Raw genomic sequence first — 24,343 nt, 5'->3', positions numbered from 1 at the left:
TCAAGACATTGGTGGAAAAATGAGATCAAAGGTAAGCTTATTTTGTGCAAAGAACTTTTTTTTGAAATCTATGATTTCATGATACACAGTTTCCATGAGCTATTTGATGACCCTTGGTATGAATGGAAAATAACAACAGTTGACCATGGTTATCTCTAAGATACTAGGCTACAGAGAAGGCACGGGGAGGAACTTAACGCTTTTGTGTTTGCTTCTGTATTTTTAGAACAGACTTTGTTTTAAGGAAGTGTTAGGTCCACAGTGAAATTAAGCCCCCCCGCACACATATGGCCTCCCTCACCAGGGTGGGACATTTGTGGGAAGCAATGAACTTGACACATCGCTGGGACTTTCGTGCTTAACCTCACTCCTTTCTGTCCTTTGCCTTTCTATGAAGAGCAGGTGCTGTGTTTGAAAGGCAGTATTGCTAGGAGGCCCTGAGTACTGAAGGAGGCCCTGAGATCCAGAATGGCTGGGTTTCAGCAAGTGGTCTGGTTCACGGAGCTTGGGAAAGGATGCGCTCCCTCCCAGGGGCTGCCGGGAAGGGGGCCTGACCCAAGAACCCTCCGTTCAGCTTGACTACTGTGACACCCCCTGTCCGGCTGCTTCCTGCTCGCTCCGAGGGACATCTGGTGGCAGCTCCGGGATTGAAAGAGGCCAGACCCGAGGCACATCTACACATGGTCCTCACGCACACCCCAGCTAAGTGTCTACAGACGTCTGGGACGTGTCGAAAGCAGCGGGTGTCCCTGGGCCCAGCAAAGCTCAGGTCCCAGCCAGCTCTGAAAGAAAAGAGTGCTGAGGGGGAGCAAGGCAGCCTGTCCTGGCCCCCAGGTCTCTTGCAGCACTCACCAGCCTGGGGTCCTTTCCACGAGACCGCTGCCTGCCCGTAATACAGAGATGTGCCCACCGCACAAGGCCATGGAAAGAGTTCAGTGACAACCTTTGTGGGCAAGTGCCTACACATGGGAAATAGCAGAGGAGTGTCTGGCTTGCTCAGAGCGAGTGTGGAGTAGGGGATGTCCTTCCTGGTCAAGGCAGGACAAGGACGAGGGAAGGGCAGACTGGCTGCATTTCTAGTGCTGGGGAACCACTGTCTAAACACGGTCTAGCCTCTTTAAGGGGAGATAGTCAAACACAATCCTCCAGGTGGACATCATTCCTCGTGTCTCACAGGGAGCAGGAGCTATAACCACGAAGTGTGGAAATGGGCTGTTCCCTGAGCATTGTAGAGAATGTGTTGCACCGATGAGCCACAAGGGGGCGGAGGTGAGCCGTCGGGTTGGTCTGCCTCTCACCTTGCCCCCTGTTTCCTTAGGTGGTTCCCACGGCAAGCCCTCTCTGTGTGGGCGGCTCCCCAACATGAGCTACAGACTCCACTTGACCTTGGTGTGTCTGCATCTCTTGGCTGGAAGGTGAGCATCGCTACTCCAAAATGACCTTGGCCTGAATTGCTGTGGGGGGGGGGGGGTGTGGTGGGCAGGGAGGCAGCTCTTCCTACCTGCCTATGGCAAGGTAAACCCTGGCCCACTCATTCCCCTGAAGCCCCAGAGCAAGGAGGATGCAAAACAGTCATAGGTGGACAAACTCCTTGTGGTTTTTGAGATGGTACTTGGAAGCTTCCCGAATTTTCATGCTATTTTGATCTATGGCAAACAGGTAATCTATGGCAAAAGGGAGATGCTAACTCACCAGCTGGAAAATGAAGAGATTTCTCTTTAGCAAAGTCACTGCTGGCATGTGGGTGGCACACGTACACATGTGCACACACGCAGAGACACAGCTTTACGCGTGGACATGGTTATTCACTCCTAAAGAAGCATGTGTGATGAAAACCATTTTCTTCTCCAGGATGTGCATCCAAGGGAATCAGTTTAACATCGAGGTCAGCAGAAGCGACAAGCTGTCCCTGCCCGGCTTTGAGAACCTCACAGCAGGGTACAACAAATTTCTCAGGCCCAATTTTGGCGGTAGGTTCTCGATTCTGAAGGACAGGACAATATGCAGCGGAGGGTTTCGGGAGTTTGCTTGACTTCATTTTCTGACCTGCAGGCTGATAAAGGGTTAATAACGATGGCTCAGGATGGCTGACACGGATCCTTCATATGACTTTGAAGAAAGTACTTGTTTTCCCCTTCCCCTGGCAGGAGGCTGCAGGAGCCCCCACACCCCCACCCCCACCCCCACCAGCCTGCCATGCGCCATCATGCCTCTGCCTTGACTTCCAGCATCACCACTGACCTTGTGCCACAAGGACTTCCCGCATGGTCTTCCTGGCTACCTGTCCACACTACCAGCTGGGTGATCTCTCTGGGTCATTCGCCAGCTCAGGACACTTGCACGTGCCCCAGCATTCCCACCTGGAGTCTAACCAAGCTGCTCTCTTCCCAGTCTGGGCTCTCTCTGCCATTCTCATCCCCCGCACCCAGCACAGCGCTCCACAGTGAGCCCCAAACACTCCCAGCCTCTGTGCCTTTGCACAAAGAGACCATTTATCTGCATGGAATTGCCCTTCCAACTGAGTCCCTGGAGAGATGCCAGTTTCCCTCCCAGCTCAAAGCAAAGGCCACAGCCTGTGAGATTCTTTCTCTGATTCCTCCAGGGTCCATCCCATTTCTTCACATTTGACTGATACCCTCAAATCATAACCCTCACCCTGTAATACTAAGATCAGCTTTATGTCTGCTCAGCTCTGGGCTAAGTCCTTTCAAAGAGCCTTTTTTTTAAAAAGATTTATTTATTTATTTATTTGAAAGGCAAAGTTACAGAGAAACAGAGGTAGAAAGACAAAGAGGAGTCCTAATCTGCTGGTTCACTCCCCAAATGGCTGCAACAGCCTGAGCTGGGCTGATCTGAAGCCAGGAGCCAGGAGCTTCTTCCAGCTCTCCCATGCAGGTGCAGGGGCCCAAGGACTTGGGCCATCTTCTGCTGCTTTCCAAGGCCACAGCACAGAGCTGGATTGGAAGTGGAGCAGCCGGGACTTAAATTGGCGCCCATATGGGATGTCAGCACTGCAGGTGGAGGCTTTACCCACTATGCCACAGTGCCGGCCTGGTCTTACCTCTTCATACTATTGCATTGGCAATTAAATTTCAACCTGCGTTTGGGAGCGGACAAGCATTCAAACTGTAGCAACACTAGTAACTCTCTTTTACAGGCGAGAACCCATAGCGCAGAGAGGTTTAGCAATCGCTTGAGGTCCCAAGGCTATTAAGAGGCCAGAACTAGACTCAGAAAGTTCTCTCTGACTCCAAGCTCCCCTTCTTGGCCCTGCACCTTGCTGCCTGGAGGGTCAGAAGGCCACTTAGCACTGCACCCCTTCAGCGCCTTCCACGGTCCGCCCTGCAAGATCTCCCCTTTTCCACTCAATTATTTTTTTACTTATTTATAATTTATTTAATTATGCTTTAATTTCATTGGCTCTAAAGCACCATTTCCACATTCCCACCTGCATTCCATGGCTTGATTTCCTTAGATTAGTACTTAGGCTTCTTTGGTCCCTACTGATTAGATGTGTTTTAAACTTCCTTTAAGTCCCACCTCTCTTCCTGGCTAATGCGTTGTCCCTGACCTCTGAGGCACCCTCAGGCATTCGCTGCAAATGAATGTTATTGCAGCTCTTCACCTGGTGAGCAAAGTGGCTCCTTCTCCAAAATTGGCCAGGGTTTGGGAAGAGGTGGGAAAGGAGGGGGAGCATCATTGGTGGAGCCCCTTTTATTACATGACAGACCCCATGTGGGGACTTGGTCCAGACGACCATTCAGGAGCGCCTTCCAGGGGTGCAGGGTGGGCACTGTGCACACGCCTAATCGGCAGGGACCCTCTCCATGTCCCAGCGCCCTCATTTAATTCTTCCTGCTTTGGGTGAGAAAATCACAGCTCTGAAAAAATCCCGAAACTTTCCCCAGATCACAGAGCTGGGATGGGCCAGAGCTGACCCCTAAACCCATGTCTTTCAGACTCCAGCCTTTTCTTCCACAGTGGAGAACCCTGCCCAGCCTGGTCTGCCCTGGCTTCTCAGCAAGGCGGCTCTGAGGCCTCAGTCTCCAGAGCTAACACTGCACAGAGCCCTGACTGCACTGGGAGCATCTGCCCAGAATCCAGGATCCAGGCCCAACAGGGTCTGTGTGCACAGCACCCAGTGGGGAAGATTCCAGAATTATAAAGAGTTTAGGGTTCCTGGAGAGGAAAGGAAGAAGAGCAAAGTATTGGGAGGTCAGCAAGAGCTCAGCTGTGAGCCGTCTTGAAGGTCATTCTGCGGTCAATGTGCTTGGCAGGGGGGAGAAAAAGACTTCTACGCACAATCAGATGACCAAGTTCTGTTACATTTCTAAATGACCGGGCCCTTGCAGGCACCACGGGAAAATCCTCCCGGCCGCCTTCTGTGACATATGCACTAGTTAAGGCACAGTTAAGGAGCGTGGTCTGTCTCTTACTGAGACAGCTTTGATGTCTGTGCACATAAAACCGGTTCCTCCCGAGAAGAGGAAGGTGGAAACGCATCTACACTTCCAGGTTGTTTAATTTTTTTTTGAAAAGCAAGTATTAAAGTATTACTTTTGTCATTTTTTTTTTTTGACAGGCAGAGTGGATAGTGAGAGAGAGAGACAGAGAGAAAGGTCTTCCTTTTTGCCGTTGGTTCACCCTCCAATGGCCGCTGCGGCCGGCGCATCTCGCTGATCTGAAGCCAGGAGCCAGGTGCTTCTCCTGGTCTCCCATAGGGTGCAGGGCCCAAGCACTTGGGCCATCCTCCACTGCACTCCCGGGCCATAGCAGAGAGCTGGCCTGGAAGAGGGGCAACCGGGATAGAATTCGGCGCCCCGACCGGGACTAGAACCCGGTGTGCCGGCGCCGCAAAATGGAGGATTAGCCTGTTAAGCCAAGGCGCCGGCCTTGTCATTTTTAATATTATTTTTTTAATGCACCAAGGGAGTGTTGGGAAAGCTTCAGTTTGTGTGTCTATGTCAATCTTCCTGGTGTTTTGTCTCTTTGTTTCTTCATTCTTAGGAGAACCTGTCCAGATAGCGCTCACCCTGGACATTGCGAGCATTTCTAGCATATCCGAGAGTAACATGGTGAGTGTGGTCCCTCTGTGCTCCACCCGAGGAGCCCCTGTCCCCGTGTTTGGCGGGCACACGCTTTCTGGCTATTCCAAGCCAGGAAAGCACACTTACAGCCTTCCTGCACTTGGAGTGCAGAAGTTGGAGTCGTAGCCCCAAAATCGGGACAGGAGGAGAATCCTGTAGATGATCTGAGTATTGGGAAGAAAGTGGGCTCAAAGGCCAGGAAGAGAGAAACTCTGGAAGAAAGTTGGGAGATTTAGTGAGAGAGAAAAATTGATGAAAAGAAGAAAAGGGTCATGGGGGAGTCTGGGGATGGCATGGCCCTTCACAGAGAGCGAGAGAAGCTGCTGAAACCTGAGCATCCAAGGAGCTCTCTCAACAATCCTCAGGGCAGAGGGAGGCTCTGTGGCCCAGGGCAACGTGAGCTTCATGCCCAGTGAGTGAAGGCCCTGGATGTGAGTTTTCTCTTTGGCAGTGGGAGTCATCATCTAGAATATGCAAAGCCTTCTCATTGCTACAGTCCCCTGTGCGAGACAGAAGCTTATGCGGCCGTGTGTGTGTGTGTGTGTGCGTGCTCTTGATCAAAGTGGAAGGGGGAGGGGCTTATGTTTTATTTTGTTTTGTCCTCTCCCGCCCCCTCCCCACCCTGTCCCTCTCCATCCCCTGCCTCTCCCAGGACTACACAGCCACCATATACCTCCGACAGCGCTGGGCAGACCAGCGGCTGGTATTTGAAGGCAACAAGAGCTTCACGCTGGACGCCCGCCTTGTGGAGTTTCTCTGGGTGCCAGACACTTACATCGTGGAGTCCAAGAAGTCCTTCCTCCACGAAGTCACCGTGGGAAACAGGCTCATCCGCCTCTTCTCCAATGGCACGGTCCTGTACGCACTCAGGTAAGCAGGCACCTGGGACCGCCCTGAGCTGGAGAAAAAGGCATAGACACATCCTGCATCACTCTGACCTCTATTGAAAGAGCCACTCTGAGGTCCCATACATCCCGTGCTCCTGCCCCTTGGATCCTTGTTCCTGGAACAGAAGAGCCCTTTCCTAGTCCAGGGTGGTTCAACAAGCATCCACTGAACAGCTGCTCTGTGCCAGGCCTTGGGCTGGACACTTATAACATAGAGCTGAACATACTGATTCATCCTGTCCTCCAAAACACAAACAGGGAGACAAGGGAAGGCCCAGGTATTTGCACCCGAGTTGAGGAGTGGGTTAGTGGTCTGGGGTGATGGTAGAGGATGTTGGCACAGGATTCTGAGCGAATGCTAAAGGGTGAAAGGAAGTTAGCGAGGGAAGAAGGAAAGAGCATGTCAAGTAGCAAACACAGGAGCATTCGAGAACTTTCCTTCCCCTGGGCCCCGTGGAGCAGGGGTGGCTCCAGAATAGAGATCCAGAATCTGTACTTGTATGAGTCAAGTGTGCACAGAGAGGTGCAGGGCTGCAAGGCCTCTGCCGTCTGCACCCACCCACTCCCCTCGGCCCTTCCCAGACCTCAGGGGTCAAACTCCCTCTGCCCGTTTGTCCATAGAGATGCTGGTTGGTGGAACATGAAAGGTGGTTCCAAGGTGCTGCACGCGGCAGCCCCGAGGCAGAAGACGCATCCTGAGCAAGGGGTGTGCAAGGACCATGCACACCTGACACTCTCAGAGGCCCTGGGGAGGGGATTGAAAGCCAAATATCCATGGGACTGATCTTTAATCCCAAGGAAGAGTCTAGAGTAATAGAACGTGGACCCAGCTGCTCTATTAATTGAATCACTGACATGCATTGGTTGCACCAGATTTTTCTTATAGATTTATTTATTTATTTGGAAGGCATGATTACAGAGAGAGAGAGAGAGATCTTTTATCTGCTGGTTCCCTCCCCAAATGGCTGCAGGAGCCTTGAGCTCCATCTGGTCTCCCATGTGGGTGGTAGGGGCTCAATTGCTTGGGCTATCCTCCTCTGCTGTCTTGGGTGCATTAGCAGGCAGCTGGATCAGAAGTGGAGCAGCCAGGATTCGAACTGGTGCCCATGTGGGATGCCAGTGCCACAGGCAGTGGTTTAACCTGGTGCATCACAAGGCTGATGCACTCCTCTTTCATGAACCCTAACTAGAATTTCCCTTTGAACGCCATCCCCAGTCTACATCAACGCCCTTCACCATGTTCCCACAGTGTATGTGTGCATTGGGCCATGTGCATGTCTGCAGCATGTATGTGCATGTTTCTTATTGTGGCACAGAGAACAACTCTGCGTCAGATGGCAAATGATGGGCAACGGGTAATTGAGTCAGGCAGATTAGACTGCGAGTTCCCGTTGTGCCCCCTTGGAAGCTCTGTGGCCTTAAGAAAATTACTTGACTCTCTGAGCCTGTTTCCTCAGCACAAAATAGAGAAACATATTATAATTTTCTCAGCAGTGGAGCTGTGCAAAGGGATAACAGGTGTGAAGCTCTCAGCTCAAGGAATGACCGCCAGTAAGCACTTGGTAAATAGCAGTTGGTGCTACTCTCTGTCTCCTGTCAGGGGGTTTGAGCTGTCTCCTGGTGTCACCGTGACGTCATCACCTCCACAGTGCTTGATCAATAAGGATGTTTCATGAAATTGTGTAGCGCTGAAGAAGAAGGACAATAAGGCCCTATCAACTCACATTCCCACTGTGAGGGCTTCACTAATTGAGCTTTGATTGCATATCTCCGGGTGCTAAGCCCAAGAGCCACAGGACCTGGTGCCCTCGCTTTCTCTACAGCATCCTGAACCCCTCCAGGAGGCAGGGAGCTGTGAGCAGAGCGCAGCTAGGAGACCTAGGCCCCAGTCTCGGCTCTGCCACTGGGGCTGTGTGAGCCTAGCTTAGTGCCCAGTACTATTGCCAAATAGTGACGATGTGACCGGGATCACTGTTCTAGCCCCTGAGGGTTTGTCTGAAAATTACACTTAAAAGCTGGATGGAAACAACATCTCCAACAAGCCAATGAGTGAGTCTGTTCTGCACTATGGTGGGATGCTGTCCCTGAATTGGCAGTATCCCAACTTTCTCCACTCTGGACCCCGCTTTCACTGAGTCTCACAAGTGTTGTTTAGGATAGAAAATCTCAAGGACACTTTGGATGCAGGCGCCAAGGCACGTGTCACTGTAAGAGTCAGGTGAAAGTCCTCACAAAGTAGCCCTTGCGAGGGAATGGCTACTTTCACACCTTCCTCATAACACTCCCTTTGAATCCCCTTTTCTTAGAATCACCACGACGGTTGCGTGCAACATGGATCTTTCTAAATACCCCATGGACACACAGACGTGCAAGTTGCAGCTCGAGAGCTGTGAGTACCCTGCGGACCCCCAGTGGTGATTTTCCCAGGAGGCTTGGCTCTCTGTGCTCATGAACAGTGTAGAGTAGATGAGCAGTGTTCTCTCCTTTCTTTTTGTGGATTCCCAAGTTCATTCAGCCCTTCTGTCTATACTTCCAGACAGATCTAGAGGCTCTTCTGAGGAACCTTCCAACACTACACTTTTAGGGGAGGACTGTTGTGTGTCAGTACCAGATAACCCCACCTGTGAGTGGACGAGACCAAGGAAATGCTTCCGTGCAATTGGTGGTCTAGACCAGGGAGCATGTGGCAAATCCAGCCCACCACCTGTTTCTGTAAATGAAGTTTCATTGGTCACAGCCATGCCCATCATCTACCTCTTGTCTAGGGCAGCCTTTGCACTGCAAAGGCACAATGGAGTACTCGTGGCAGAGCCTGTCTGGCCTGCAAAACCTAAATTATTAACCTTCTCCTCTGCCGCAGAACTTCTAGAAACCTCTAATAAGATCATTACAAGTGAAATTCCAGAACGCGGTGGTAGCATTTTCCAAACCTACTTAACCATGTCATACTGCTTCCCACGTGTTCTTGCGGGACGGTCGTTTTACAGAAAGTATGTTGGTGACTACAGAGCTAGACTCTCTCCTGAGACCTAAACTTTTCTCTGTTCATGCCATTTATCTGGCTACTAAGCCTCAACAGGTCCACGATGAGAGGCGAGTTCTTCATAGTCACCCATAGGCATGGTCTTCACCCACCCCACCCCTCACACCACCAAATTCCAATCAACCACAGGTCCTACAGAAGCTGTTGAAGAGGTCATGGACTTTTTGTCAATGTTCTTTTCATTTGCCCACAAATAGGCAAAGGCACGATGTTTACTTTTTTTCTTTTTAAAGATTTATTTTATTTATTTAAAAGACAGAGTTCCAGAGAGGTAGAGACAGAGAGAAAGGTCTTCCATCTGCTGATTCACTCCCCAGATGGCCGCCAAGGCCGGAGCTGTGCTGATCCGAAGCCAGCAGCCAGGAGCTTCCTCCAGGTCTCCCATGCAGGTGCAGGGACCCAAGGACTTGGGCCATCTTCTACTGCTTTCCCAGGCCATAGCAGAGAGCTGGATCAGAAATGGAACAGCCGGGACTAGAACTGGTGCCCATATGGGATGCTGGCACTTCAGGCCAGGGCTCTAATCCACTGCACCACAGCGCTGGCCCCAGGCACTGTGCTTTCTAAAACAGCCTCACAAAGCACTGCAGAGAAGGGAGAGAGACTAGTGAGCTATAGACTTCTGGCAGGAGACAACAGCAGGTGTCTCCAGTCTGCCAGTGCCCTGATCTGCTTGAACTTTTTCATCAGCAACAATCATAATATAAATGTTCTTTTCCTGATAAATACTATAGCATCCATTCATCAATTGCTTTCTCCCTGACAGGCCATCTATTAGATGTTTTTCAGAATCCTGAGATGAATATTGCTTTTTTCACCTTACAGGAACAGAAATTGAGGCTCATTATGATGTAGTAACTTTCTCAAAGGAACACAATAATAAGTATCAGCACTGAAACTTGAACCCAGATAGAGTGGGTATTTTTTAAAAAGATTTGTTTATTTATTTATTTGAAATTCAGAGATACAGAGAGAGAGAGAGGGAGAGAGAGAGGTCTTCCATCCACTGGTTCCCTCCCCAGTTGGCCGCAACGGCCGCAATGGCTGGAGCTGTGCTGATCTGAAGCCAGGATCCAAGAGCTTCTTCTGGGTCTCCCACGTGGGTGCAGGGGCCCAAGGACTTGGCCCATCTTCTACTGCTTTTCCAGGCCACAGCAGAGAGCAGGATCAGAAGTGGAGCAGAAGGGACTCGAACCGGTGCCCATATGGGATACCGGCACTGCAGGCAGTGGCTTTACCTGCACGCCACAGTGCGGGCCCCAAGTGGGTGTTGATTCCAAAGGCTTGCTAGTTCTGACAGCTCTTCCACTCAGCTGGAGTCGCCCTGAGACATTGTCCCAGAGGCTTGTTTGTGACCTGAGCTATATTTTTTCCTGAGGGCACCATAAAATGCCTTTAAACAGTAATATGAGGATAATGAAAAGCTTTTAATAACTCCTCCCCAGGTTCCCCAGTACCCATTTATTAGCATTATTTTCCAAAAATCGAGTAATCTCATGATACTTGTTTAGGCTTGCCCAAATCCTGCAGGAATGTTGAGCTGAACAACAGACCATCTCATGATCCCAAACATATTCCTGTGCCAGCTCCTTGTCATGACTCAGGATCAAGGCCAGTATTGTCCCTTTCCCATGGATCCCAAGGAAAGCCATTAGTCTCATCTCAACAATTTAGCTTGGCATGTCGTTCCTGTAGTCTCCAGCTAGCCTGTATGGCTGGTTGAGTTCTGCTTGTCTGTCTTCATTTAAATGCAATCATTTCATCCGTTCAGCACACAATGATTGCTCCGTGTTACCCGTGGTGGTAGGTATTTTCAATGCAAAGATAAATTGACGTTCCCATATTCAAGATGCTTTTAGTCTAATACAGGACTTTGAAGTAATTAGGGAAGAATATATGGTAACAGTAAGAAGCAATGGTATTGTGGAGACCTGGGGGGGTTCAGAGGTTTCCCAAGAGATGTGTCACTCAGAATAAGACACTGGGGTTGGCCAAAAAGACAAGGAGGAGTATGACACAGAATGTAGTAAGGCAAGGGAAACAAGAAGGAACACAGCAGAGATTAGAAATTACAAATATGCAAAGCAATCCATGACATTTCTCATGTGACGTCTTCCAACTTCTCAAAGAAATTATCTGATGTATGTGAAGCCTAAGGCGGTAATGCCAGTCAACGGATACCTAGATCATAATCTGGGAATCTGCTGGCGATGAAGAATGAGAACTTCCTCAATTTGCTCACTTCATGTCAAATGAATTCCATGGTATTGTTAAATAATCTCTGTTGTCCCTTAGTAAGCCACTCTGAATTGCCCACCAGGCTTGGGCACCCACGCTAGGAAAACAGTGCCACAGACAGGCTGAATGAAGGCACGAAGGCCTGGCTGCGGAGGGAGGAAATGACAGCCAAGCTTCAGAGACTAGCAGGCACTCCGCACGTGAGGACACGCTGGACAGTGTCAGGCAAGCACGCCCGTGATGAGGCAGGAGCCATTTTTCAGAAGTAGACATTTAATTAAAGATTCAGCTTAATTATCTCATTGATGAAATGCAAGCAAACCCATCTGCAAACGATACAGCTGTTTGGTGGCAGAATAAAACCTGAGTTGATCACAAAGAGGACTCGTTTTAGTCCCACGTGGAAGAAGTAATTGGCCTCCATGTGTCGTGGCTGGGCTCATCTGAAATCCCTGGCGCAAGATTGTCCTGGAAACTTCAGCGCTCTGCTTGCCCAGATACCATCCCTAGTGAGCAGAGGGAGCTTTTACTGAACGCTTATTAGCAGTTATTGGGTACAGAACCCTTGCTGAGGGTTTCCTTCTGAACGTCGTCCCTAGAAAATGGATACCACCTCCCAGTTCCCCGTATCCGCCAGACACGGGAAAGAGAGGCGACCGTGTATGGCTCGGGAGCATTTGCTCCTTGTCAAAGCGAAGGGTCCAAGTGTGAATTGCACTGCCCACTTCTAGAGGTATTTTTCATTTGGGAGGTGCAGTGGGGATCCCACACCTGTTTGGATAACTAAGCTGGCTTCCAGATAGTTTTGCATGCTTCTGAAGGAAAGCCCTCAATTTTTACTTGAAAATCCCCTATGAGCTATGGCCGGCTTTGTCTGTCCTGTGAAGAGGGAGATAAGCCCACCAGACAGTGGCTATCATAAACTGAGACTTACCAGGATGCCACATTTCTCAGTAGCCTTTGAAATGGGAAGCAGTGGAGTTGTGTGTTTAAAATCACAGGGACTGAAATCACAAGACTTTCCTTATCACTAGCTGTGCGACTTTTGCTGAGTAACCAACCTCTGCGGTCCTCCTTCCCTCACCTGTGAAGTAGGAAACATAATAGTCTGGCTCAGTGGGCGGTCTTTCAACAGCCTTATTGAGGTTTAATGCACGTACCATAAAATGGGTGCATTTTAAGTGGTCGAAGATTTTTAGTAGATTTAAGGAGTTGTGCACCCATCGCCATATTGCTTTGCAAGAAGGCTTCTGTCATCCCAGAGAGACCCCAAGTGCTCATCTGCAATCACTCCTTATTCCCTCCACCAGCCCCCCAACAATAACCTGCTCGCTGTCTCTGTGGGTTTGTCTTGGTGACATATTTCATGTTAATGAAGCAGTACAATCTGTGGTTTTTGGCATCTGGCTTCTTCCACTTAGTGGATTGTTTTTGAGGTTCAGACATGCTGTAGCATGGATCAGGGATTCAATCCTTTTTGTTCCTGAGTAGTAACAGCATTCTTTCATGTAGAGATAGATATGGCTACAGGTACCGGTACACATACAGGCAGAGTACAGGCAAGGCACAGGTGTACCTGTGGGATGTTTGGTTTGTTGCTATCTTTGGGGTGTTATGAATAATGCCGCTGTGAACATTTGCGTGCAAGTTTTTGTGTGAACGTGATTTTATTTCTCTTGGGTAAATGCCTAGGAGAGGACTTCTAGGTCAAGTGCTACATTGAAGTTTTTAAGAAACTGCCGGCTGGCGCCGTGGCTCAATAGGCTAATCCTCCGCCTGCGGCACTGGCACACCGGGTTCTAGTCCCAGTTGGGGTGCCAGATTCTGTCCTGGTTGCTCCTCTTCCAGTCCAGCTCTCTGCTGTGGCCCGGGAGTGCAGTGGAGGATGGCCCGAGTGCTTGGGCCCTGCACCCCCATGGGAGACCAGAAGAAGCACCTGGCTCCTGCCATCGGATCAGCGCGGTGCGCCGGCCGCAGCACGCCAGCCGCAGCAGCCATTGGGGGGTGAACCAACGGAAAAGGAAGATCTTTCTCTCTCTCTCTCTCTCTCTCTCTCACTGTCCACTCTGCCTGTCAAAAAAAAAAAAAAAAAGAAAAAGAAAAGAAACTGCCAAACTCTTTTCCATAGGAGTTGTAACATTCGACATGGCCACCAGCAATGTGACAGCTTGCCCTCAGCACCAGTTATTGTCTGTCCCTTTTATTATAACTGTTCTATTGAGTGCAAAGTGGTGTCTTGTGATTTTGATTTGCATTTTCCTAATAATTAATGATGTTAAATATCTTGTGTACCTATTAGCCATTCATATGTCTTCTCAGAGTTATTTTGGAAGGTACAACAGAAGATAATGTTATAAGGCACTTATAGTTGCTTACTAAACAATAGATATTATTTTTATCATCTTCATCTGTGGGCTTTGAGATTAAATTTTACAATCCTGATTTTTTTTTCTAGCTTGCCTTGTGATCTTGAGAAAGTTATGCAAACTCTATGAATATAAGAATTTTTATATATACAATGGGAAAACATATAGTCCCTCAATTCTAAGGGACAGTGTTTATTGAATAATCATATTTAGGAAAAAATGCAAACTATAATACACACACATACACACACACACTGTAAGATTCATGCAAACTTCAGAGCTTTTTAAAACTGTATCTCTTAGGAACCACCATAGTGGCACAGCGGGTTAAGATGCATCCCATACTGGAGTGCTGGTTAAAGTCCCAGCTGCTTCGCTTCTGATCCAACTTCCTGCTAATGCACCTGGAAAGGCAGATGAAGACCAGGATGGAGTTCTAGATACCTGGCTTTAGGGGCCGTCGCTGTGGCGCAGTGGGTTAAAGCCCTGGCCTGAGGCGCCGGCATCCCATATGGGCACCAGTTCTAGTCCCGGCTGCTCCTCTTCGAATCCATGGGGGACCTGGAGGAGGCTCCTGGCTCCTGGCTTCGGATCAGCACAGCTCTGGCCATTGCAACCATCTCGGGAGTGGGCCCAATGATGGAAGACCTCTCTGTCTCTACCTTTCTCTGTAACTCTGTCTTTCAAACAAATAAAATAAATCTTTAAATAAATAAATAAACTCCTGGCTTGGCCTAGCCCAGCCCTGGCTAGTACAGCTATTTGGGGAGTAAACAGTAGATGGAAGATATGTCTCTTCCTCTCTCTCTCTGTCTCTGTCTCTCTTTCTCCCTGTTTCCTTGTGTCCTTTCAAATAAATAAATAAATATTTAACGAAGCAATTTAAAATGCCTATTTTAGAATTGAAAAAATGCAGAAATGTCTCTTGCAAGTTTGTGAGTGAAGGATTTCACAGAAATATTTTGTAAAAGTTCCTGTTGCTACTGTTATCATATATATTAGTAAATTGCTTTAAGGTTTCAAGCACGCATGTTACAGATGCCAATAACGTGGCAAGTTACAGGATTTTTGGTTTTGCTTTTGGATTTGTACCAATGTGGAAATATGCTTCCAGAGTGCCAGAAAAGCCCTTCAGAACTGCCGGACTGTCTGGAAAGATGATGTCTCTCTTGGGTCTTTTCTGGTTCGCAGATATGTGCTCCATAACTGCTGTTTAAATAGTGAAGGTCACTTCTTTTTCTTCATTAAAGATTTATTTATTTATTTGAAAGACAGAGTTACACAGAGAGAGGAGAGGCAGAGAGAGAGAGAGAGAGAGAGAGAGAGAGGTCTTCCATCCACTGGTTCACTCCCCAGTTGGCTGCGCCGATCCAAAGCCAGGAGCCAGGAGCTTCTTTCGGATCTCACACGTGGGTGCAGGGGCCCAAGGACTTGTGCCATCTTCTACTGCTTTCCCAGGCCATAGCAGAGATCTGGATTGGAAGTGGAGCAGCCGGGTCTTGAACTGGCACCCATAAGGGATGCCGGCGCTTCAGGCCAGGGCGTTAACCCGCTGCACCACAGCACCAGCCCCAAAGGTCACTTCTAAAGGCTTAGCAGCCACCAGGTCTATACAGTGCTTAGCACAGGACCAGCTCTCCTAGGTAGTCCTAGGAGGTCATTTAATGCTCAATAGATTCCACAATTGCACTGGAGACGTCATGCCAAGTTTTGCATGGACTCATCCTTGGCCGCGTCACCCTCAAGATAGAGCTCATGCTATCTCTGTCTTGTAGCATTTTCCAGATCAGTTCGTCCTCACACTGACTCCAGCTGTTTTATTTGACAGGGGGCTACGATGGAAACGACGTGGAGTTCACCTGGCTGAGAGGGAACGACTCTGTGCGCGGGCTGGAAAACCTGCGGCTTGCTCAATACACCATCCAGCGGTATTTCACCTTAGTCACCAGGTCACAGCAGGAGACAGGTAACCGGTGTGCCGAATTGAGTCAGAAATGTCATCTCTTGTCCACAGAACCCCTCAGCAGGGTGGGAGGGGCGGAGCTGGGGCTCAGCAGTCCTACCTGCCCCACATCTGGTATTGAATTGGTCCACAGCGGGGCAGACCCCTGGGCTAGCTCTGAAGCCTGGCACTATTTATCTCAGATACTTTCTAACAGCTGGCAAATCCTGTGCCTCTCTTGTGCATAAGATTTACTCATGTTTTGAACTGGAACACAGGTCTCTGCCACCGAAGAATAAAATATGAGAAAAAACACACTCACTGGGGCTGGCACTGTGACGGAGTGGGTTAAGCCACTGTCTGACAATGCTGGCATCCCATATGCAAGCTGGTTCGTGTCCCAGCTGCTCCACTTCCGATCCAGCTCCCTGCTAATGCACCTGGGAAGGCAGCAGAGGATGGCCCAAGTGCTTGGCTGCTGCACCCACATGTGGGAGATCCAGACAAAACTCCTGGTTCTTGGCTTTGGCCTGGCACAGCCCCAGCCATTGTGGCCATCTGGGGAATAAACAGGCACAAGGAAGATCTCTCTCACTCACTCTCTCTCTGCCTCTCCCTCTCTCTTTGTAACTCTGCCTTTCAAATAAATAAAAATCAATATTTAAAGAATACACAAATGAAGAACATGGGAAGGTCCAACGAGAACATGAACATTTAATTATTGCGAGCTTGGGAGAGAAAATTGCTTGCTCACTTCATTTACTGGACTTGGATTTCTTAGTCTTTGGCATTTTTAGGCAGATATTTTCCAAAATATGTGAATTTGTTTGGTCTATGCAGTTGGCACTTTGTTCCACTTCCTTGTGATAGTAGTATAAAGAAGGATTATCCCCACCCATATTCGCACTCTGAAAGTTTTTCTCTTAGTGGAGCCTGGATGACCCTGGCATTCATATGTACATCAAGGGCACAATTACCTAAAAACTAGAAGACTGCAAAGAAAAGTGGTCGTTCCCCCACTTTACTTATTTTTCAAATTGTAAGCAATTAGCTTTCCTGGCTTTTTAGAATGGATGAATAATTACAGTATTTTTTTTTTTTTAATAGCATGTAAGTCAGGATGCTGCTGGTGTAGCTTGCCAAATCCGGATTTCCATTTGGGTTCATGTGAAAAAATGACTTCAGTTTCCAAAACCATTTATTTGCAGGCAGCACAAACCTGCTCTAGATTCAGAGGAGGGCTGTTATTTAGTCAAACATTGATCCTCAGAGATTTTTTATTTTGATCTACTGAATTTGAAAATCAAGAACATAAAGCAAGTAATGTAAAATGATAGAATATCCCGGCAGCACAGGGCAAAAGACCTGTTTTTTTTTTTTTAAACTTTTATTTAATAAATAGAAATTTTCAAAGTACAGCTTATGGATTACAGTGGCTCCCCCCCACCCCACCATAACTTCCCTCCCACTCGTACCCCTCCCATCTCCCGCTCCCTCTCCCATCCCATTCACATCAAGATTCATTTTCAATTCTCTTTATATACAAAAGATCAGTTTAGTATATATTAAGTAAAGATTTCAACTGTTTGCACCCACACAGAAACACAAAGTGTAAAGTACTGTTTGAGTACTAGTTATAGCATTACTTCACATTGGACAACACATTAAGGACAGAGATCCTACATGAAGAGTAAGTGCACAGTGACTCCTGTTGTTGACTTAACAAATTGACACTCTTGTTTATGGCGTCAGTAATCACCCTAGGCTCTTGTCATGAGTTGCCAAGGCTTTGGAAGCCTTTTGAGTTCGCCGACTCTAATCACATTTAGACAAGGTCATAGTCAAAGCGGAAGTTCTCCCCTCCCTTCAGAGAAAGGTACCTCCTTCTTTGATGGCCCCGTTTTTTCCACTGGGATCTCACTCGCAGAGATCTTTCATTTTTTCATTTAGGTTTTGTTTTGTTTTGCCAGCGTGTCTTGGCTTTCCATGCCTGAAATACTCTCATGGGCTCTTCAGCCAGATCCGAATGTCTTAAGAGCTGATTCTGAGACTAGAGTGCTGTTTAGGACATCCGCCATTCTGTGAGTCTGCTGTGTAACCTGCTGTGTAACCTGCTTTCCATGTTGGATCGTTCTCTCCCTTTTTTTTTTTTATTCTATCGGTTAGTATTTTCAGACACTAGTCTTGTTTGTGTGATCCCTTTGACTCTTAGTCCTATCATTATGACCAATTGTGAACCGAAACTGATCACTTTGACTAGTGAGATGGAATTGGTACATGCCACCTTGATGGGAATGAATTGGAATCCCCTGGCATGTTTCTAACTCCACCAGTTGGGGCAAGTATGACTGAGCATGTCCCAAATTGTACATCTCCTCCCTCTCTTATTCCCACTCTTATATTTAACAGGGATCACTTTTCAGTTAAATTTACCACCTAAGAATAATTGTGTGTTAATTAAAGAGTTCAACCAATAGTATTAAGTAGGACAAAAAATACTAAAAGGGATAAAGTATTAAATTGTACATCAACAGTCAGGACAAGGGCTGATCAAGTCATTGTTTCTCATAGTGTCCATTTCACTTCAACAGGTTTCCTTTTTTGTACTTGGTTAGTTGTCACCGATCAGGGAGAACATATGATATTTGTCCCTTTGGAACTGGCTTAATTCACTCAGCATGATGCTTTCCAGATTCCTCCATTTTGTTGCAAATGACCGGATTTCATTTTTTTTTTACTGCTGTATAGTATTCTATAGAGTTAATTTTGACTTTGACTGCCTGTGCCTCCGGGGTCTTTTCCAAGAAGTCTTTGCCTGTGCCTATATCTTGCAGGGTTTCTCCAATGTTCTCTAATAATTTGATGGTGTCAGGTCATAGATTTAGGTCTTTAATCCATGTTGAGTGGATTTTTGTGTAAGGTATAAGGGTAGGGGTCTTGCTTCATGCTTTTGCTCCTGGAAATCCAGTTTTCCCAGCACCATGTATTGAATAGACTGTCCTTACTCCAGGAATTGGTTTTAGATCCTTGATCAAATAGAAGTTGGCTATAGATGTTCGGATTGATTTCTGGTGTTTCTATTCTGTTCCATTGGTCTATCCATCTGTTACTGTACCAGTACCATGCTATTTTGATTACAACTGTCCTGTAGTATGTCCTGAAATCTGGTATTGTGATGCCTCTGGCTTTGTTTTGGTTGTACAAGATTGCTTTAGCTATTCGAGGAAAAGATCTGTTTTTTAATCTTGCTTCTCACATCAACTATGGATCCTTAGTCAACGGACTAAAACTTCCTGTCTCGATTTCTGCTCCAACAAAGTAAAATAAAAAGTAATCTCTTGGGTCCCATCTGGCTCTAAAATTAAATATTTGTATCCTATACTATATTCCCCCAGGACTATTTCTGTTGCAGAGTTACCTAATAGTACAAGTTTCAGTCCCACACTTAACTGTGGGCATAGCATTAGGGAGGAACTGCACTCATCCACTCTGCTTATCGCCTACACCACTCCGAGCAGACTTGTCCCGTCCTGGGCGGGACCCTCTCCATCTGTCCATCCTGCCCGCTGCTGCTCTGTCCGCTCTGTGCTCTCCTGCCCTACATGAGGCGTGGCGTGTGGGTCACTGGATCTTCCAACACAGGGGCGTGTGTTGTGCTCCAGCAGTCTGTGTGCCACAGGGAGTTCTATGAGCCATAGCTGTCTGTTGCTTTCATTCCCCACATCCAGAATATATTTGTGGTGTCCTAAGGATGGTCCCAAAGTACCATAAAGTCCAGGATGCCTCTGAAACCATCAAAAATTAAATTCTATCTAAGAGCTCTAGTAGGTCTATTCCATAGTGTGAGGGCACTTCAAAAAGTTCACCAAAAAAGTGAACTTGAAAATATAAGTTCATTTTGATGCAAATTGTTTTGAAATCCATGCATATTTTTTCACATATTGACTTTACACAAATTGTTTTTAAATCTTTATTTATTTATTTATTTTATTTTATTTCAAAGGCAGAGAGACAGAGATCTCCCATCTACTGGCTCACTCCCCAGATTCCTGCAATAGCCAGGACCAGCACAGGCGGAATCCAGGAGCCGGGAACTCAGCCTGAGTCTCCCACATGGGTGGCGGTGACCCCCCTACTTGCTGCCTTCCAGGGTGCACGTTAGCAAGAATGCTAGAATCAGGGGCAGAGCTGGGATTCAAAGCTGGGCACTCAGATAGGAAGTGCAGGTGCCCAAAACAGTATCTAAACTGTGTAGACATATGGCTGCCCCTCCACACACTTTTTGAAAGATCTCTCATGGTCTTGGAAAATGGATACAGGTACTGTCCATTAAACAGATATTTACTGAATAGCTACTTGTGAAAGAGTCAGACTGTGATCAGCCCTAGCCATTGTGGCCATTTGGAGACTATACCAGTGTATAGAAGATCTCTCTCTCTCTCTCTCTCTCTCTCTCTCTCTCCTTCTGTTATTCTGCCTTTAAAATAAAGAAATAAACAATAAAATATAAAGAAATAAACAAACAAATGAATAAATCTTAAAAAATGAAAAAGAGGGTCAGTGCTGTAGCACAGCAGGTTAAGCTGCCGTCTGCAGTGCTGGCATCCCATATGGGTGCCAGTTTGAGTCCCAGCTGTGCTACTTCTGATCCAATTTCTTGCTAATGAGACTGGGAAAGCAGTGGAAGATGACCCAAGTACTTAGACCCTGGCTACCCACTAAGGAGACCCAAAGCTTCTGGCTCCTGGTTTCAGCCTGGCCCAGCTCTGGTCATCGTGGCCATTTGGGGAGTGAACCAGCAAATGGAAGATCTCTCTTTTACTCTCTGTAACTTTGACTTTCAAATAAGTAAATAATCTTGAAAGAAGAAAGGAAGGAAGGAAGGAAGAGGGGGAGGAAGGGAGGGAGGAAGGAAGGAAGGGGTGGAGGGAAGGAGGGAGGGAGGAAGGAAGTGGGAAGGGAGAGAGGGAGGAAGGAAGGAAGTGGGAAGGGAGAGAGGGAGGAAGGAAGGAAAGGGGGGGAGAGGGAGGGAGGAAGGAAGGAAAGGGGGGGAGAGGGAGGAAGGTAGGAAAGGGGGGGAGAGGGAGGGAGGGAGGAAGGAAGGGGGGGAGAGGGAGGGAGGAAGGAAGGAAGTGGGGAGGGAGAGAGGGAGGAAGGAAGGAAGTGGGGAGGGAGAGAGGGAGGAAGGAAGGAAGTGGGGAGGGAGAGAGGGAGGAAGGAAGGAAGTGGGGAGGGAGAGAGGGAGGAAGGAAGGAAAGGGGGGGGGAGAGGGAGGGAGGAAGGAAGGGGATTTTTTCCCCAGAGGCTCACATTCTGGTGAGGTAGATGTCACAGAAACCAGTGGTTATGACGTCATTGGAATACTGTGCTGTATGAATACTGTGAAAGAGAAACACACAAGGAGAACATGAGTGGGGGCCAGAAGCACCCCTATAACTCCATCCCATGCGACAGCAATGCCTTTTGTGGAAACCATACTGACAATTCATAATGAACTAGGTTTTCGTGGATAGCAGAGGGCTTAATGTGAGTCTAGCTGAGTTAAATATCCCCTGGGGAAACCACGGTGCTTCGAGAACAGCCATGATTTCACAGCTCTTGTTCATCCGCTCAGGAAATTACACGCGCCTGGTCTTGCAGTTTGAGCTTCGGAGGAATGTCCTGTATTTCATTTTGGAAACCTACGTCCCCTCCACTTTCTTGGTGGTGTTGTCCTGGGTGTCATTTTGGATCTCCCTCGATTCAGTTCCTGCGAGAACCTGCATTGGTAAGCAGCTCCCACAGGTGGCCAAGATCGGGCTATCAGATACTCACCCTTTTTTACTTCCTGCCATTATTTTCTTGATATTCACGAGGCAGTTCCAAGAGTTGGTTTCTTGAGCGATTTTTTTCACAGAGAGAGTCAGAGACAGAAAGAGACTACTTCAGCAGTAGTGCATTTTTAAACATGTTTTACAGTGACAGGTAATTGTGATAAGAAGATCCGTTGTTGGTTATTTTGTGTACTCACCAACCCACATCGAGGAAGAAGATAAGGGGTAATGCATTTAGAAATCTTTACCAGTCATGTATATAAGAATTGGACACATCAACTCAACGCTGGTCAAGAAGGTTGCATGCTTTTTTTTTTTTTTAATTTGTTTATTTATTTATTTATTTGAAAGGCTGAGATTCAGAGAGAGAAAGAGAATCTTCCATGTGCTGGTTTACTCCCCAGGTGGCTGCAACGGCCAGGGCTGGGCCAGGCAGAAGCCAGGAGCCAGGAGTTTCTTCTGGTCTCCCACATGGGTGTAGGGGTCCAAGCATTTGACCACCCTCCACTGCTTTCCCAGGTGCATTAGCAGGGAGCTGGATCAGAAGCAGAGCAGCTGGGACTCGAACCGACACCCATTTGGGCTGCCGGCACTGCAGGTGGTTACACAACAGCACCAGCCCCCATGTTGCAGGCTTTTCAAAACCAGATATGTTCCGTTTCTGAGTCGTGTCCTCCCTCTGCCAATTCCAGAATGGAAACACTGTGCTGGGTGATGGGGATTAACTGGAATCTTTCCTGCCTGCTCTCCCAGGCGTGACCACTGTGTTATCCATGACCACACTGATGATTGGGTCCCGCACTTCTCTTCCCAACACCAACTGCTTCATAAAGGCCATCGACGTGTACCTGGGGATCTGCTTTAGCTTCGTGTTTGGGGCCTTGCTGGAATACGCAGTTGCTCACTACAGCTCCTTACAGCAGATGGCAGCCAAAGATAGGGTAAGAATTTTTAGGTCCCTGTCTCTCACCTGTGCGTGTGCGGGTTTTGTAGCCACGATCTGGCCCTGGCTCCTGACCCCCAGTGATTCACTTTGCTCCACTGAGTCTTGTCCTTGTTCAGCCAGACACATCTGAAAGTCGCAGCGCCCTTGACAAAGACTGGTCTTTTCACCAAATTCAATGAAACAGCAGTGCATTTAATCTCCAGCAGAAAAGAGCTGTGTTACACATAGGCAACACAAAATCACCACCAGCAGAACACTGACAAAAATCCAGCATAAAACCAAATGCTATCAGCTGCTTACAAAGTTCTGATTAATTAATAATAGCTACTATTTAATTATTTTGTTATATTCTTATGTTAAACTATACAAGTAATGGTTTACTGAATATGTGGAAAAATTAAATTGTGACAAATTTCTTTGATTTTTTGCTAATGGGTAAAGATGGTCATTATTTGACTTACCATTCTGTCTTCTCATCCGTCTCATGAAGTGGGTTTTAATGATCAATATCACCATTTTGCAGGCAGGGATATTGAATCTTAACCAGATGAAGGTAGCTAAAGTTCCACAATAATGAGACGCAGAGTGGGATTTGAACCCTGAGTCTTTGGGATTGAGTACACAGCTCTGCATATCCAGAGTGGGCAGTTGTCATCCACCCTGTATACGTGCTGGCGACCTGCTGGTAAGATAACAGTACTCCAAATCTGCCTCGCCAGCCAATTTCTGAGGCACACAATGCCACGAATATGGAACCTAATTATTCAATACAGAAACCCCTAAACTTTTTTCTGTATTTATTTTGCTGTGTCCAGTCTTCCAAGCTAACACATTGTCTGTGAACTAGGGAACAACGAAGGAAGTGGAAGAAGTCAACATTACCAACATCATCAACAGCTCCATCTCCAGTTTTAAACGAAAGATCAGCTTTGCCAGCATTGAAATTTCTGGTGATAATGTCAACTACAGTGACTTGACAATGAAAACCAGTGACAAGTTTAAGTTTGTCTTCCGAGAAAAAATGGGCCGGATTGTTGATTATTTCACAATTCAAAACCCCAGTAATGTTGATCGCTATTCTAAATTACTGTTTCCTTTGGTTTTTATGTTAGCCAATGTATTTTACTGGGCATATTACATGTATTTTTGAGACAAAGCTGAACTTTCTGCATGCTGTAGATCTTCAGTGGAACAAAGTAATGATGTAAATTGTGCTCTAGACCAACTGCGCACCCTAATCCAATGGTACTGCAAATGACTAAAATAACATTTGAACATTTTTCCTCAAAGAATGGACCTCCAACTATCATTCTAAATTGCATAAAAATCCTAGCAGCACCCAACACTAGCCTGACCCTTTTTCCCGTTGAGATACTTGTACAATTCCGTTTCAATGGGTTTGATCTCCTGATCTGCTAACAAAATATTTCTAATAGGAATGGGTTGATTGAAAGAGGTGGAATGTGGTTGTATGGTTTGATATTTGTAATTTTTAAAAATATATATTTAAAAGGAAGTAACTGCTCTTAAACCCTATTTAAATATTATCTAAGGATTTCTGTAAGGATGTGAAAGTGTGAAATAAATGCACCATTTAGCTACCCACCAGATCAAGTGGCTGTACATAGAATGGAAATGCCTGCCTGTTGCTCTCTCGTATTTATGTATAAAAGACACCGCTTTGGAGCCCAAGCTTACAAACCTACTCAAGGCTGCTTGCTCAGTGACGCCCTGAGCTGGATTCACCTTCCATGGAAAATGGGAAGGACTCTGTTCCATGTATCAGGTAACCAGCAAGTGTCAGGGGTTGTTTCTCACTTAACCATATACACTATTAAATTTCTGCCATGTTTATATAACATATTGTTATCTATGCAGAGAGTAATAGTTTCCAGTCTTCGTTTTTGATTCAAATGAAATGTAGGCTTTCAATTTACTGGAAGTCACTAAATTAGCTTAACAGAAAGATGAGTTTTTAGTGATGAATATTATTTAATAGTACAGAATTGTCCCCAAATTCC

General features: G+C 47.0%; 1 protein-coding gene across 1 annotated transcript; it reads left to right on the top strand.

Annotated features, from left to right (window-relative positions):
- The first annotated feature begins 1,362 nt into the window (after nucleotides 1-1,362).
- On the top strand, nucleotides 1,363-23,472 carry GABRP (gamma-aminobutyric acid type A receptor subunit pi). Its single transcript, XM_062189642.1, has 9 exons — nucleotides 1,363-1,415; nucleotides 1,852-1,970; nucleotides 5,008-5,075; nucleotides 5,740-5,957; nucleotides 8,281-8,363; nucleotides 15,450-15,587; nucleotides 21,178-21,330; nucleotides 22,130-22,317; nucleotides 23,170-23,472. Exons 1-9 carry the CDS (start codon nucleotides 1,363-1,365, stop codon nucleotides 23,470-23,472), a joined length of 1,323 nt encoding a protein of 440 aa, XP_062045626.1.
- The last annotated feature ends 871 nt before the right edge of the window (nucleotides 23,473-24,343 follow it).

This window comes from Lepus europaeus, chromosome 4 (genome assembly GCF_033115175.1).
Source record: "Lepus europaeus isolate LE1 chromosome 4, mLepTim1.pri, whole genome shotgun sequence".
NCBI classification, from domain to species: domain Eukaryota; kingdom Metazoa; phylum Chordata; class Mammalia; order Lagomorpha; family Leporidae; genus Lepus; species Lepus europaeus.
This window is presented reverse-complemented; position numbering and strand designations above follow the sequence as displayed.

Excerpts from the sequence above, each read along its gene's own strand:
- GABRP (XM_062189642.1), top strand. The coding sequence starts at position 1,363 with ATGAGCTACAGACTCCACTTGACCTTGGTGTGTCTGCATCTCTTGGCT. Across the intron at positions 5,076-5,739 it reads GCATATCCGAGAGTAACATG|GACTACACAGCCACCATATA; the intron begins GTGAGTGTGGTC and ends TGCCTCTCCCAG. Across the intron at positions 21,331-22,129 it reads TCCTGCGAGAACCTGCATTG|GCGTGACCACTGTGTTATCC; the intron begins GTAAGCAGCTCC and ends CTGCTCTCCCAG.